Below are 16,978 nucleotides of genomic sequence, written 5' to 3'. Positions count from 1 at the left end.
GTGAGTTCCAGGACAGCCAGGGCTATACAGAGAAACCCTGTCTCAAAAAAACAAAACAAACAAAAAAAAAAACAGTAAAAGAAAACAAACAGCTTTAGGCAGTCAAGCATGGTGATGCATGCCCATTATCCCAGCACTCAAAGAGCAGAGGCAGGGGAATTGCTATGAGTTCCAAGCTAGCCTGAGCTACTTATCCAGCTTGTTTACAGTTCCCTCCTCCAAGGACTGTTTCTGAGGTCCTCACACTAGATCAGATTTTCACCACAGCACCTCCCACATAATTCGCTTCCAAAACAGGCCAACTCAAGTCTCCCAACTCCTCCAGAAAGCGCTCCACCCCCGCCCCCTGCAACCTACATGGCAGCTCCTAAATGCACGGGGCATTTCATTCTACTTCCATCAGCCTTGGCTTCCCACCTTGTAAAATGGGGATGAAGAGTTGGGGAGACAGCTCAGTAGGTAAAGTGCCTACTAAGCAAGCAAGAGGCCCTGAGTTCAAATCCCCCATACCCATGTGAAAGCCGGGCATGACATGTCGCTGGCCTCTAACCCCAGTGCTGGAGAGCAGAAACAGGCAGAGATCCCAGGTGGCCAGCCAGTCTAGCCAAAACCTTGCACCGTGTTCAGTGAGAGACCTTGTCTCAAAAGAGAAGGGGGAGGGGCAATGAGATGGCTCAGTGGATAAAGGCAACTGCTGCCAAGCCTGGAGCTGTAGAACTGAGTTCTAGATCTGGGTTCTCCATGGTGGAGGAGACAATCAACCCCACAAATTCTCCTCTGACCTCCACACTGTGCTATGGCATGTACCCTCTCCACATACAGAAACACACACACACACACACACACACACACACTAATATGTATTAAAGGATAGTCTAGGTGTGGTGACACATGCCCATAATCCTAATGCTGAGTGAGAGGTAGAGGCAGCCCCTCCCCCATCTCAACAAACAAGTGGAGATTGATAGAGGAAGTGAACCTCTGGCCTACGCACACTCATAGCAAGCACACTCACAGGCACACACACATCCATCACAGACACACAAAATAGGGTGAAAACAGCCTATTTGGGAAAGACTTCCCGGGAGAGTCAAGCTCAGTGCTTGGTGCAGAGTGTTCAGTACATGGCAGGGCATGTCCCTACACAGGCTTTATCAGGAGGCTGCTTGGAGGACTGTTCACCGTCGAGAGCTGGAGGGTGCTGACCGAGCGAGGCTCCATACTGAAGCCCCAGCTGGGAGATGAACATGCAGAGATGGATGGCTACTCCATTAGTGCCTCGTCATGGCATAAAAACCACAGGGAACAGCCTCTGCTGGCTTCTGCTGAGGTGACAGGGAGGGGGCTCCAGAGCGGAGGTGCAAAACATAGGCGGCAGCGCAGGAAGCCAGGCAAGTGGGGGCACGCAGTTGGAAGAGAAGAACGGTGACTACACAAACCTGTCCTCTCTGTCACACTGGCTCTCCTTCATATGCTCTGCTCTGCCCTGTCTCTGGTGTCCAATCGTACTAACAGCTTGATTTCCTTCTCACCAAAAGCTGGTCCGGCCTGCCACCTCTTCCTACCCTTTTGTGTGTGTGTTGGGGAGGGGGGGGGGTGCTGTGTTAGGTCAGACTTTATAACAAATCACTCCAGTACCATGTGCCTTCCCCACAAACCCTCTCCACCAGGAAGCACTCCCAAACTACTTGCTACTCCCAGCCATGCTTTGTACGCACCAGGGACCTGTCATTGTTAGGTCAGCTGCTTGCCTACTCTGCCCCAACTCTGCAACCAATTCCTGTTCAGTAGTCCCAAATGAATTTGATCAAGGATGCGATCTCATGCTCGCTCCTGGTTAGCTAATCCCCTTGGGGCCAAGCACTCACCGATCCTTCCCTAGCCTTGTCCATTGCGCCTGCAGTTAGCGCGGGGTCACAGGTCGCAGAAACCCGGGGGGGACGGCGTGGCCGGAGGACCGCGTGGGGATTGAAGGATCCCGAGCGTCAGCGCTACCGCACCGCTTGGGTCCGCTGTGCCTGGGGGCGCCGGTGACATCAGCTCCCAATTGCCGCGAGAGGCGCCAAGGGCGCCAGGCGCAGGCGGTCCCTGCAGACGCTGTGATGCCTGCGTCTCTACCACCGGGACCCTGTGGCGGAGGGACGCGGCTGCAGGGAGCGCCTGGGCCGCCCCAGAGGCCTCTCCTGAGCGGGCTTCTCTCTCCAAGGTGACCCTTACCAGAAGCAGGGTGTGGTGAGAAGTGAGCTCGCTAGATCCAGCACGGGCCAGGAGAACTGGACCTAGGGGAACTAGCCGCCTTCCTTGTGTGCTTCCTAATCCTCTCTAGGCCAGCCAGCCCCCAAGATTGCGCTGGGGAAAGGGCTTCCACCTTTTGAGGTGGAGAACTGGGTTCTTGGGCTTTGCATCTCTCTCCACACCCATCAGCACAGGAATAGGCACTGGCTTCCTCACCACCACCACAACCGCCCCAAAATGGACGGCATTCCCCCAGGGTGGGAAAGATGCCAATACTGAGCATCCTCAGACCTGGGTCAGATCTCCAGGGATGACAGAGGATGAGTCACAGTCTCCCATGATGACCCACCCCTCCCCCACGCTGCCCCGACTTCCTGCTCTGCTTCCCATGGCCTTCTGTTCCCTTCAGAATTCCCACAGCTAAGTTCAAATCCTGGTCTAGGGACTTGACAAGCTGGGGGGGGGGGGGGCGGGCTTTTGTCTCTGGTGCTTCAGTCGTAGACCTGGGAATAGATGGCTTTCTTTCCAACATTCTGTGCGGATTTAAGAAGCAGCAGCTAACCTCTACCTGGGCCTGGCACATGTTCAAGCTTTGCTCTGGGGATGCGGTTCAGTTGGTAGATGGCTTGCCTAGCATACTCTGGGTTCCATCGTGAGCACCCCATTGACCCGAAGTAATGCTAGCACTTGAGACAGAAGTTCAATGTCACCCTCAGCTCTGCAGCCTGGGCTACCTGAGAAGTTACTATAACAAAACAGGCAGGCAGGCACGATGTCTCACTGAGTAAAGCTGTTTGCTGCCAAGTGTGAGGACCTCAGTTCGGTCCCTGAATCCCACCATGGGAATCAATTCTCCCAAACTGTCCTCGGACCTCCACACTTGCTTGGTGCCATATATCATCTCCACAACCACTGCCACCAGCCCCACCACTGCCACCACCACTATTACCATCACCATGACCACCACCACCACCACCACCACCACCACCACCACCACCACATAACATATTTTTTTAATTAAATAAAAATAAGCACCGGGCATGGTGGCACACGCCTTTAATCCCAGCACTCTGGAGGCAGAGGCAGGCAGATTTCTAAGTTCGAGGCCAGACTGGTCTACACAGTGAGTTCCAGGACAGCCAGGGCTACACAGAGAAACCCTGTCTCAAGAAAACCAAAAATAAATAAATAAATAAATAAATAAATAAATAAAATAAAATAAAATAAAAAATAAATAAAATAAAAATAAGCTTTCACTTTCACTCCCCCTGTATGTGCAGTTTAGGATGCCTCCTCCAAAAAGCCTTCCTGGGTTTACCCTCCAGAACTAACTTTGCTGCCATTTCCTGAAATATCAATGGGTCTGTCTTTCTGAGGACAGGTTGAGCCTGGGAGGAGGAGGAGGAGGAGGAGGTTGTGCAGAATTCTCAGCCTGTGGTTGAAGGAAAGTTAATCAAAGTCAAAATCAATTCCTTCTTCTGTTCCAGATGCTGGGCAGACCTCCCATGGAGAAAACTGACAGTGTATGGTGGGCAGGAGTGTGCAGGGTGCAGGATTTAAACACTGACATGCCCTGCCTGACCAACTCTGTGGATAGAAGCCGCGTCTGCCAGTCGGATGTGGGTAGAGAAACTGAAAAACTAACTGGCTCCCCACCGCCTTAATTAACTAAAAGTAATTATAATACAAATTATACAAGGAGTAGCAGGAGACATGAAGGCCAGATGGACAGAGAGGAGGTTTTGAATATTTTTCTTATCTTTTGTTTTTGTTTTTTCCAATTTGGGATAGTCTCCTTCTATGACCCTCTGAGCTCACAGTGCTCCGTCTTCAGCCTCCTGGGTGCTGGGGTTATAGGCATGTGCCATCACACGAAACCTCGCCTGAAAAATAGGTCCTGTGCACCAGCCCAAGAAAACTAGGCAATGTCAGAAACCCCAAGGGGTCCACTTGGCGCCTTTCTACAAAACAGACAAGCAAACTGAAGTGTATCCTCCTGGTGCCTCTGCAGGCACACACACAGGTGGTTCCCTGGCTGGCACCGTTGACACCATGTGAAATGCATGCCAAGGCCGCGCCAGGAAGGATCCTGCGGCTATAACTGGCTTAGGCTGTAACTGGCTAACATCGTCCATTGATCCAGGCAGGGGCTGGACAGGCAGCATGTGTGCAGTAAGTTACCTTCCTGATACACTCTGCACCCCTGCCTCTGCGAGGCCTCCTGCCCCAAAGTCCAGGCAGTCACTTCCTCCACCCAGCAAAGGGCCACACACCAGGGGCTGTGCCACACACCTGGGTCATCTGTTCTGGAGTTTCTGGCTGCTTCACTTGTCATGTCTAACCCATCAGCCAGCCTGTCACATCTCCCACCATCACTTGGAATCTCTCCTCCCTTCCATGAACTCGGTGATCTACACCCCAGATTCATTCCCCTATGGTAATATGTGACCATCCACTGGGAAAACTTCTTGACTCAGCTGACCTTTCTCCCCTAGCCCTTACCACCACCAAGCTGATCCTTCACAACGATCACCATCTTAAAACTGAAAGTGGAAGGAGATCTGGAGGCACGCACCTTCCCTCCCAGTGCTAAGGAGACAGGGCAGATGGACCTGGACCTCTGCGAGTTAAAAGCTAGCCTGGTCTACAGAGCCATTTCCAGGTCAAGGATCAGATTGAGTCTCCAGCACCAGCTTGGTGGATGATGCACTCCTGGAATCCCAGCACTCAGGAGTTAGAGACAGGGAGATCAGAAGTTCAAGGTCATCCTTGGCTACATAGAGTCTGAGGCCAGCCTAGGATGACAAAACCTTTCTAAGCTGCGACATCCCACCCAGTGTACAAGCTAAGTCTTACAGCCTTTCCACCCCAGCATGGTCCACCTCTGTCCACCATCTCCACACCAACAACAAATTCCAGCCCAACACAAATATGCCCCCCTCGTCCTCATCAGAGACGCTTTACCCTGGCCCTGCTGTCTTTCTGGAAAGCCTTCCTGCAGGCTTCAGGACCCCAGGCCCTTCCAGACCATCTAACATTGCCATCTGCCGGATTGCTATTGCACACCGTTTTTATAATGTTTTCCTTAAGTGGCACCACTCACACAGTTACCATATGTTCCCTCACAGAAAGGGCATTTCCTGCCTTCTCCAGATAGATTCCCATGGCCTAGAAAGGAGCCCAGCACATAGAACGAGACAGGTATGGGGGCTGTTTAGTCTAAAACAGGTGCCTGCAATTCCCAGCTCGTGGGAGGTGATGGCAGGGCAGTCAGTAGTTCAAGGTCATCCTCAACCACATAGTGAATTCAGAGAGCCTGTCTTAAGAGGAAAAAAAAAATTGAAAAAGCAGCAGGCCAGTGAGATGGATCAGCAGGTAAAAGGGGATTGCCATCAACACCAAGGACCTGGGTTCAATCCCAGAGCCCACATGGTGGAAGGAAAGAACAAAATCCCCCAAACGCCAAAAGTTATCCTCTGATCAACACACACACACACACACACACACACACACACACACACACACACACACACATACACACACACACTATGGAATTCATACACATACACACACGTAATACAAGCAACAAGAAAACCAAAAAAGAATAAATGAACAAGTGAGGCATAAAGGCTCCAATCTGTAATCCCAACACTCAGAAGGCAAAGGCAGAAGGATTGCCGTGAGCTCCACACCAGCCTAGACCACATAGTAACTTCAATAGCCAGATGGGCGACAAAATGTGATCCTGTCTAAAGCCAATTAGGAAAAGGGAGAGAGGGGGCTGGTGAGATGGCTCAGGGGGTAAGAGCACCCGACTGCTCTTCCGAAGGTCCTGAGTTCAAATCCCAGCAACCACATGGTGGCTCACAACCATCTGTAATGAGATCTGACTCCCTCTTCTGGAGTGTCTGAAGAATCTTTAAAAAAAAGAAAAAGAAAAAGGGAGAGAAAGGAGGGAAGGGAAATTAAAAAGAAAAAGAATAAATGTACAAGTAGCGTCCCAGCCTCTCTTGGAAATTGACCTCTGACCTCACATCTGCACGGTGGCACACCACCTCCTCACTTCTCTTCTGAGTGCATCTTCTACAAACCCCCTTCATACTGAAATCTCTTCATTCTGTCTCAAAAATGAACCTCTGTCCTCAGCACAAACATCCACGCCTATTCATAACAGCCAAGACCTGCTGTCAACATGTGGTAGTGGTGTTTAGCCCAGGCTGGCCTGGAACTCACTCTTGCTTCTACTTTCCAAGGGCTAGAATTACATGCATGTGCCCCTGCACCCAGTTCATGCAGTGCCCGGGCTGCTGATAGTCAAACCCAGAACTTTGTCCGCGTCAAACAGGCGCTCTACCAACGGAGCCACTTCCTTAACCCTTCAAAATGTTCATTCTGGTCAGCAGAAGTGGGCTTGGAACCCCAAACATATTCAGCACATTGTATACAAAACCACCTATCCCAGCTGTGGGCGGGCCCTGCCGGTCCTGCCCCCCTCCCTCACCAGCCCCACTAAGGCTGAGATAGCACAGGAAGCACGTCGTCCAGGGATGGGGCATTACCTCCAGACTGAGTGCCATCTGCCGGATGTAGAGCATATTGAGGTCCTCCAGGATGCGCAATCTGTCCTGCATCTCTGTGTCCCCTAACGCCCCTTCCCTTGCTGCCCGGAGAGAGGCCAGGTAGGCACCACGTTGTCCCACAGTTCCTCCTCCCACTGCTCCCCGGGCTTGAGAGAGGTGTCCAGCTCTGGGACAGAATGCAGTCTGTCCCTGTCCCTCTGCAGTCCTGTTAGACCCCTCTGGCTTCTGTGACAAAAGTTTCTCTCCTAGCGCTGTTCCAAGGCCTTGATAGGAGCCAAGCAGAGGAGGAAAGAAAGTGAGGTAAGAATGAGCAGGGGTGCCTGGGGGGGGAGAGGCCAGCTGCAGAGGGGGCTCTGGGCACAGAGTGTCCAGCCTGGAGTTGGTGGCAGCTGTTCTCCCAGCTGTGGAAGAAAAAGGCCCTTTCATTCCCATTTTGGCCCCTCCCCCGCTCCCGCCCACATCCCTGGCCTGGCCGACCGAGAAAGTGCGTGCTGCGAGGGCAGTGAGGGGCAGGCACAGCTGGAAGGGGGCAGGGAAGGGGCGCCTCCTGCTGATTCTACGGAATCCTGAGGCTTGCCGGGAGATCAGAACCGACCGAGGGAGCTCTGGCTTAATTTGAGAAAGTTAGCGACAGAAGTGAGGACTTGAGGAGACTTGAGCCCGGGGAATGGGACAAAGGGGTGAGTCTGTAATGTAGCCCAGCTCCCAGGGTCACCCCTTCCAATGCCGGCCCCCATCCAGCACGCCCCACCCTGGGCTCACAATTACCTCGCTTTTCCAGCAGAAGGGAGGAGAGAGAGAGGGAGAAAGTCGGGTGTGCCTGACTGCTGCTGGCCCTGATCCCCTCTCCGGGCCCCTTCCCTTCCAGACAGGAAACCAGCCCCGGGTCCCAGCCAGCTGCAGGGCTGTCCCCCACCCCCCTTCTCCGGGACCGTGGAGTCACACTCAACCCGGCGGCAGGCCTGGCCCTGCAGCTCCGCCCCGACTCCTCAGCTATGGCCCCCAAGGCCTGGCATATCCTAGCTAGGCTCGGGAACACGGGCCCTCCTCCAGGTCCCCAACCTCGCCCCTGACTCCCCGACACTGGCCACGCGCGGGTTCCTTGGGTCTAAGTTGCTGGGGCGGGAGGATGACAAAAACCCTCCACTCTCTTCTGACTCAGAGAACGCTTGGGACAGCGGGACACGGGTGTGAAAAGAGCCTTTGTTCTGGGCGGCCTAGAGGGAAAGGGCAAAAGCCAGGCCTGGAATCCCAGGCGGGAGGGGGTGCGCTGCTGGAAGAACCAACACGCTTAACCCTTCCCGGGCCAGTGAGGGGTACAGACTTTAAACTGGGACCTCCTTGAGCAAGTGGGAAGATGACCTTGGGGACATAAGTCTCTTTGGGTTGGCCAAGCCCCTCTCATTCCTGGCTCAGCCATGCGCCTCCAGTGCCTTACCAGTTTAGAGACTTAAGCATAGGGCTCAGAACGTGATGACAGGGATACTCTGCTGGTGGTGGTGGTGGTGGTGGTGGTGGTGGTGGTGGTGGTGGTGGTGGTAGTGGTGGTAGTGGTGGTGACTCAGGCTAGAGGTTAGAGACTCTTCTTAGGCCTGAGAAGGGAGGTGGAAAGTTGGGTGTGGGAAAACACTCCAGAGTTACACACACACACACACACACAGAGAGAGAGAGAGAGAGAGAGAGAGAGAGAGAGAGAGAGAGAGAGAGAGAGAGACTTGTTGCCCTCCAGGAGTAACAGGGCATTGGGAGGGCTTCAGATAAGTTACAGAACTGTGGAGACAACGGAGGTTAGCCTAGAGGGTCCGCACAGAGCATGGGATGCTACTGGAAGCTGGTAACCGGCTGGAAACCAAGACAAAATTTCAAGTATTGGAGGATGCCTGGCTGCCCAATGTCCTTAGCCCAGGATACTGGAGGGACGTGGGCTTAGGCACAGTTAGGGAATCTAGAGCCCCTCGCGTGGAGGCTTATCGGGACTTTTTAAGGCAGAGGCAAATTACCTCAACCAGGCAAGGCATGGCTTGTACAGATCAGATGGACCCGCACCCTGTCCACACCTGGATTTCCAAGTCAACAACTTGAGCTAGAATAGACCCAGATTCCGGCGCGCCCAGGAGTCAGGGTGGCCAGGGCTACCTGCCAAGGCTGGGAGGGGAAGGCAGGGACGCGGCCTCTCACCTCCGGCGGCGACTCGCTGAAGAGACTAAGTCGGAAGCGGCCGCGTTTGAACTCCATCTCCAGGGCGGAGCCCCTGGTCACTGTGATCCGACTCGGATGGTTTCGAGAAAGCATGCTGGCAGCCCCTTGCTCAGTGCGCTCCTGGGATCAGTCTCTCCCGGGCTTGGGCACCGGTCCCTCGACGGCCGCCCTCCTACCAGTGCAGCCGGGAATCTCCCCCAGCTGCCCGGTTCCCAAACCCCGCCCCCGGAGACGACACCTGGGCTGGGCAGGGCGCGGCACCCTCCTCTTCCACCCCCGCTAAAGTCCGGGCCCGTACTCGGGAGCCAAGCCAATTTGGGTCGACAGTTTCATTGCCAGAGGCACCCTAAACCACTCCAGCACGACCTGAGAGCTTCCACCCTTTCGGCTGGATTAGCTCACCTGCACTTGGGGCGGGTCCCCAAATCTCCTCCTCTGCAGACCCCCCCCCCCCAACACCTGTCAAACTGGAGTCCTGGAGCTCGGAAAACACCGGTAGTCACACTGCACTTTCCGGTTCTAGCTTGACTTGAGACCGCCCAAGTCTCACTTCTACAGTTCAATGTCTCTCCCATTCAGACTCCCCTGCATGGCTACCTGTCCATCCACAATGGCCTCGATTCCTAAAGGGGAGGATCTTGAAATTCCACTTAATTCCCTATGGGGGCACAGAACTTTGGTCTAACCACTGAACTTTCTAGTCTATTCGGTAAGGATATTGCAGTCTCAGTTGGGAATGAACTTGAGGCCGTCACAGGGAAAGTGCCTATAAGCAGCGCTGAGGAGCAGATCCCAGAGCACTGGGCCCTCAGCGGCTTCAGCCCTCTGGACCCAGAGCTTGAGTGTCTTCAGACAGTTAAGTAAGGACTGGCTACTTGCTGGATAGCAGAGTCCAGGTTCCTCACTCCTTGCCCTTACAGGAGTATGGCTACCTCCTCTCTCCACCAGAGCTCACTAAGACTGGCTCACTGGCTGACTACCCACACTGGGTTTCCTGGAGGCTTCAGAACTGGCTGGGTAGAGTTTAAAGCAGGGTGGGGCTACTACAGAGCAGATGAGCAGAAGCCAGCTCAGGGTGGCCAACTCTGAAGCGCTGTGCTACGGCAAATGACTCAATAAATAGTCTTTTAGAAAGTGGACTTAAGATCCCTTCAGCAAAGTGACTTGGGGACTGGTGTATGTACACCTAATAAACCAAGGGTCAGGCTTTGGTGGGTATCACAACTAGGTATCCAGTCACAAAGATGTGTTGTACACACACACACACACACACAGAGAGAGAGAGAGAGAGAGAGAGAGAGAGAGAGAGAGAGAGAGAGTTTACTTCACTTTCATTTTGCTTTTACCCTCAACACCATAAGATTGCTGCCAAAAATTCTGAGACTACATCTTCTCAGACTTAAATTCAACTAAAAAAGAAAAAGAAAAGAAAAGAAAAAGAACATCTGCAGATTGAGGCTTCTAAACAAGTCTGGGATTCACACCCAGCCATTTGAGATCATTCAATTCAAGTGCCCCCCACACACACATACACTCACACATACACACACATACACACATATACACACACATACACACAAAAAGGAAAAAAAATTGCTGAGGTCAGAGGATTGACTAGACCTGAACTTTGGCTAAGAGAGTCACGTGTGCTTGCTGGTCACACCTGAGTGACTTGTGCCCTCCTAGAGAGCAACTAGAGCCAGTCATCAGGAGAGGGGAGGGGAGGGGAGAGGAGAAGTTCCTCAAAGGATGTTTCAGGCACTAGAATCATGTGAAGAAATGGCAAGTGGCAGGGAGAAAGACAGATGGCTGTCCATTCTTGCCCTCCTACACCCGCGCACACACATCCATGCACGTACTCAAATGATGGAAAAGAAAGAGGGAAAAGAAGCCAGGCGTGGTGGCACACACCTTTAATCCCAGCGCTTGGGAGGCAGAGGTAGGCAAATTTCTGAGTTTGAGGCCAGCCTGGTCTACAAAGTGAGTTCCAGGACAGCCAGGGCTACACAGAGAAACCCTGTCTCAAAGAAGAAGAAGAAGAAGAAGAAGAAGAAGAAGAAGAAGAAGAAGAAGAAGAAGAAGAAGAAGAAGAAGAAGAAGAAGAAGAAGAAGAAGAAGAAGAAGAAGAAGAAGAAGAAGAAGAAGAAGAAGAAGAAGAAGAAGAAGAAGGTTGAATACCCTCACTCCACATGTTCACTCTCACTATACTGTGAGCTTCCCAGAGAGGGGCAGTCTGTCCTGTCCCTCACTTATGCCCTGCACATCACAAGTGTTCAGTAAGCATCAGAGGACATACACAAAAGAAGCACACTGACTTAAGATGCCAACGGAAGCCATCTCATTGGACTAAAATAGCTTATTACCCTGTCAGGAGTATCAGTGCTCACCAGTAATCCCACTACTCATGAGGTGGAGGCAGGAGAATTGCTTGGAGTTTGAGACTAACCAGTGCTACATAGTTAGACCCTGTCTCAAAAGGAGAGGGAGAGATGGCTCAGCAGTCAAGAATGCACACTACTTTATTACAGAGGACCTGAGTTAGGTTTCCAGTATCCAGCTCTAGAGGCATCCAAGGCCTCTGGTATTCCCAGACACCTGCCTTATACACATGCATGTGTGTGTGTGCACACGCGCGCGCGCGCACACACACACACGCACACTCTAAGTCTTACAAAAATCATTTAGATAACGATTGAGTTATGGAATTCAGCAGCAGGTTTAAGACCCTAGATTTAATCCCCAGTACCACAAACAGCTTAAGGGGTTCATTTCCAGCTGGAGGTGGGTGGTCCATGCCTTTGATCCCAGGGAGACAGAGGCAGGGGGATCTGTGAGTTACAGAATTCATCATGAATCCAGACCCGGAGTGAGACCCTGACTCAAAAGAGCAAACAAGCCATAAAGTTCATTTTCAGGGTTTGTTTTAGCATGGAACCCATTTTTCCAGATGAAATTTGACCTGGAATGTGTGACAGGCTCTGAATCTGAGGGCAGTGATAGAAACAGGTGCTGCAGCCTCTCGCCTGCTCTCCGCATCCCCGAAGGGCAGGACACAGGAGCTTCTAGAAGGGTTAGAGAACCCCTCTAAGACCCAGGCAAGACCTAAAGAAGCCGACTCCGGGAGAGAAAACTGAGCTCAAATTCTGCCTGAGACTGTGCATGCCTTACCATGAAGATTTATGGGAAGGAATGGCACAGGCAAATAGTGAAGTTGCAACTCTAAGACGTCACTGCAACCGAGCGGTGATGGTGCACGCACACCTTTAATCCTAGTACTTGGGAGGCAGAGGCAGCAAAGCAGATGAAGGAGCTGTCCCCAGGGCTAGTGAAGCCAGCCCATGTGACTCAACAAAGGGGAAAAAAATAAGGGCTAAGATATTGGTGGACTGGTTTTTAAATTAAAATTTTATTTGATAAAATATTTGAGCCAATAAGATGTCTCAGCTGGAAAAGTGCTTGCTGCAAAGCTTGAAGACCTGAGTTTGATCCCAAGGGAGATCACATGATGGGATGAGAGAGCAACTCCTACAAGTTGTTTTCTGATTTCCACAAACACTCCTTGGTCTGTACACACACACACACACACACACACACACACACACACAGAAAAATATAAAAGAAAAGTAAAAAATTTTTCCAACGCAAGGTTTCTGTGTAGCCCTGGCTACAGAGGGAGTCCTGGAACTACTCACTGTGTAGACCAGGCTGGCCTTGAACTCAGAGATCTGCCTGCCTCTGCCTCCAGAGTGCTGAGATTAAAGGCGTGCGCCACCCAAAAGAAAGATCAGCTAAAAGGAAACATGTACAGAAGGCTGGACAAACGGTGCTAAGACTAGAGCACTCGCTGTTCTTCCAGAGGACCAGAGTTCAGTTCTCAGCACCGACAGCAGCTTTGCAACCACCTACAACATCAGCTCGAGGGGACCCTGGGCTTCTAGCTTCGGGGCGCCGGCCTGCATGGACACATACTCACATGCTACATATAAATAACTGAAGATAAGAGAAATACTTGTGTTTTTTTTTTTTAATTAATTTATTTATTTATTATATGTAAGTACACTGTAGCTGTNNTCAGACACTCCAGAAGAGGGCATCAGATCTTGTTACGGATGGTTGTGAGCCACCATGTGGTTGCTGGGATTTGAACTCCGGACCTTCGGAAGAGCAGTCGGGTGCTCTTACCCACTGAGCCATCTCACCAGCCCAATACTTGTGTTTTTAATTTTATTTTCAAAATTAAAGCAAAGGTGATACATGCCAAATACTCACTGCTTCCTGATCATTTTACTAAGGTTAGTTCTCTGGGATCTGTAGAAATGCGACATTCTGGCATGAGATTTGCTTCTCTGATCCCAGTTGTGTGGTTAGTGACCTTCCTGTTTGAAGGGTCCTCAGTGAGAGTATTTACACAACAGAATAGGTGGACTTTGCAAATTAGAGCTGATTTCAACACCCCAACCCTGACACACACACTGAGTAGCTTCTGTTAAACATTTACCAACAAACCACTGGCTTAGTGTGTGTCTCTCTTTTCTAGTGTTTCCCATGATTTGGAGAAGGGGCTGTGAGCTGCCGCACAGGGCTCAGATCACTTTCCTATTTTTGCACTACCACCCTCAAGAGCATGCTGAAAGCAGGAGCTGTAGCTCCTTTAAGGCAGCTGAAAAAACATTTGTCTCTCTATCCACCCCCTGCATGTCTTCATAGACCAGGAGAAACTGGAGTGCTCCCAAGTGGACTTTGAATCTTGGAGTAGAGACAAGCCCCAGTCAGAGCCCAGTCAGAGGTCATGATACATTCACGGCAACTGCAGCCCCTGAAGAGGGAGTGGGTGGTGCCGGCGGCATCGGCAAAGCTTCCTCAGGCAGTTCCTTGGCGTGGCTTCCATGTGGCCTTGGTTCAATGTCAGCCATATGTTCCTGCTGCCTGGCCTGCCATGGTTTTCAGTACTTATCCTGGGAAAGTCCAGGCTGAGCTTACAACATCTGACATAGATGGATGGATGGATAGATAGATAGAAGGTAGGTAGGTAGGTAGGTAGATAGATAGATAGATAGATAGATAGATAGATAGATAGATAGATAGATAGGTAGGTAGATGAATGGATGGATGAATGGATGGATGGATGGATGGATAGATAGATGGATGGATGGATGGATAGATAGATAGATAGACAGACAGACAGACAGACAGACAGACAGACAGACAGACAGACAGACAGACAGACAGATAGATAGATGTGCCCAGAAGCCAGCAAGATAGCTCAGTGGGCCAAGGCTCTTGTCAGGAATACTGAAGACCTAAGTTTGATCCCCAAATGCACATGGTAGAAGGAGAGAAGGGAGTCCTGCAAATTGTTCTCTTCCTCCCCACATGCACTTAGTTTGTGTTTCAGCTTCTGTGATGAAACACCACGACCAACAATCGAGTTTAAATAAATCCGGAAAAGGTTTATTCAGCTTACACTGCCATATTTGCTGTTCATCGTTGAAGGAAGTCAGGATAGGGACTCAAATAGGGCAGGATCATGTAGGCAGGAGCTGATGAAGAAGCCAAAGAGAGATGTGGCTTACTGGCTTGCTCCCTGTGGCTTGCTCAGCCTGCTTTCTTACAGAAACCAGGACCACCAGCCCAGGCATGGCACCACCCACCATGAGCCAGGCCCTCCAGCATCAATCACTAATTAAGAAAATGCCTTACAGCCGGGCATGGTGGTGCACACCTTTAATCCCAGCACTCGGGAGGCAGAGGCAGGTGGATTTCTGAGTTCGAGGCCAGCCTGGTCTACAAAGTGAGTTCCAGGACAGCCAGGGCTATACCCTGTCTTGAAAAACAAAACAACAACAACAACAACAAAAAACAAACAAAAAAACAAAAAAGAAAGAAAGAAAGAAAGAAAGAAAGAAAGAAAGAAAGAAAGAAAGAAAGAAAGAAAGAAAGAAAGAAAGAAAGAAAGAAAGAAAGAAAGAAAGAAAGAAAGAAAGAAAGAAAGAAAGAAAATGCCTTTCTACAGCCAGATCTCATAAAGGCATATTCTCAACTGAGGTTCCCTCCTTTCTAGGTCATGTCAATTTGACATAAAACTATTCAGCACACACACCATATCGCATCTTCATCCTAAAACATATAAATAAATGTAATTTTTTGTTGTCGTTTTTGTTTTGATAGTCTCTCTATGTAGTCCTGGAACTTGATATGTAGACCAATATGTATGTCTGTGTGAAGGTGAGGGTGTTCGATTCCCTGGACCTGGAGTTACAGACAGTTGTGTGTTGCCATGTAGGTGCTGGGAATTGAACCCAGGTCTTCTGGAAAAGAATCATGTACTCTTAACCACTCAGCCATCTCTCCAGCCCTTATAATGAAAACTGAAAACTCATTGCTTGAACAGAGGATCTAAACTTCTATAAATAAATCTATATGGAAATAAACACAAGCCATACACGTTGGCATACACCTGTAATTCCAGAACTTCAGAAGTGGAGGCTGTGGAGTCAGGAGTTCAAAGTCATTCTCCATTCTAGGTTCTTCTTGACAGTAGTATGCTAACTAATACATGATGGAAATGCAGTAACAAATATACATCGTCTTCATCTATATCAGTCCCTCCTCACTGCTCAAGGATCATCATAGAAGATATCAGAAAGATGTAAGAGCCAAATGTCATGGAGGACTGGAATGAACTTGTGTCTTCTGGACAAGACAGCACCACTATCTGGAACTTATGACAGCTGTGGTTGCCTGGACCAGATCAAGCCAGTCCACATTCTGGTGTGGAGTGGGAGGGGCTTGTGAACCTCCAACCCTAACTGAAGGACTATGAGAGTTGATGGTTTCTGAGGGAAAGAATCAGTTTTCTTTAAGGCTCTAGTAGGCTGGCCACTCTTCTCTGCTTCCAGGAGTTGATAGGAAGTGTAAATTGAAGGTGATGGGTTATATGCATTAAAGGTGGTGGGGGGGAGGCACCGGAGAGATGACTCAGAAGTTGAGAGCACTGCTAACGGCTCTTCCAGAGGTCCTGAGTTCAATTCCCAGCAACCACATGATGGCTCACAACCACCTATAATGAGGTCTGGCGCCCTCTTCTGGCATGCATACATATATGCAGGCAGAACACTATGTACATAATAAATACATCTTTAAAAAAAAAGCCGAGCCGTGGTGGCGCACACCTTTAATCTCAGCACTTGGGAGGCAGAGGCAGGCATATTTCTGAGTTTAAGGCCATCCTGGTCTACAAAGTAAGTTCCAGGACAGCCAGGGCTACACAGAGAAACCCTGTCTCGAAAAACCAAAAGGAAAAAAAAAAAAGAGGACACAACGTTGAGGGGGATAGGAGGAGGTAGGAGAAATAAAGGGGAGGATTTAGGGGTGAGCATGATCAAGATACACAGTATAAAATTTCCCAATAGCTAATAAGATATTTTTAAAAATAGATCACCATTTGAAAATTATGAGGGCTGATTACATAATATTCATCAATGGACCTGGATAGAGTCTGGTGGGTAGAGCATCAGTGCAAACCAGGCCAATGACTTGTATAGTAATTACTTTTCATAGTAGTTTCCCAGAAAATATTTATACTCCTAAAATCAAAAGTTGTGATGCTGAGATGAGCAAGCTAATGACAAGTGACAGCCAGTAGACACCACCGGATGGGGCTGATCAAAGTCAATGGTAAAATGGGAAGACAGACATCACTTCTGATGAAATACACTGGAAACACAGCAGAGGAGCTGGGTCGGTGCTGTGGCTCAGCCGTCGGAAGTGGATATTGCTCTTCCAGAGGAGCTGGATTCAGTTCACAGGGTCCACATCTGATGTCCCACAGCTGCCTGCAACTCCAGGTCCAAAGCCTCTGACCTCCACACTTATGTGCACAGAGGCAGGTGTGTGTGTGTGTGTGTGTGTGTGTGTGTGTGTGTGTGTGTGTATGTGTGTGGGGTGTGTGTGTGTGTGTATGT

General features: G+C 50.3%; 1 protein-coding gene across 6 annotated transcripts in view; it reads right to left on the bottom strand.

Moving 5' to 3' along the window:
- Rtkn (rhotekin) overlaps positions 1-9,208 on the bottom strand; it is a 17,109-nt gene extending 7,901 nt beyond the window's left edge. For 2 of the 6 annotated variants that reach the window (XM_029535419.1, XM_021190614.2), the window contains exon 1: positions 8,994-9,208. In XM_029535419.1, the coding sequence (XP_029391279.1) occupies positions 8,994-9,107 (114 nt within the window). In that variant the 5' untranslated portion in view covers positions 9,108-9,208. Of the gene's footprint in view, positions 1-1,868; positions 2,020-6,794; positions 8,124-8,993 lie in introns of those variants that run through there. The other 4 variants (XM_029535418.1, XM_021190615.2, XM_029535420.1 and 1 more) reach the window with 3 other exon arrangements.
- Positions 9,209-16,978: the final 7,770 nt, after the last annotated feature.

This window comes from Mus pahari, chromosome 2, assembly GCF_900095145.1.
Source record: "Mus pahari chromosome 2, PAHARI_EIJ_v1.1, whole genome shotgun sequence".
Lineage (NCBI taxonomy): Eukaryota > Metazoa > Chordata > Mammalia > Rodentia > Muridae > Mus > Mus pahari.
The sequence above is the reverse complement of the archived record's forward strand: the minus strand, read 5'-3'. Positions and strand labels throughout refer to the sequence as shown.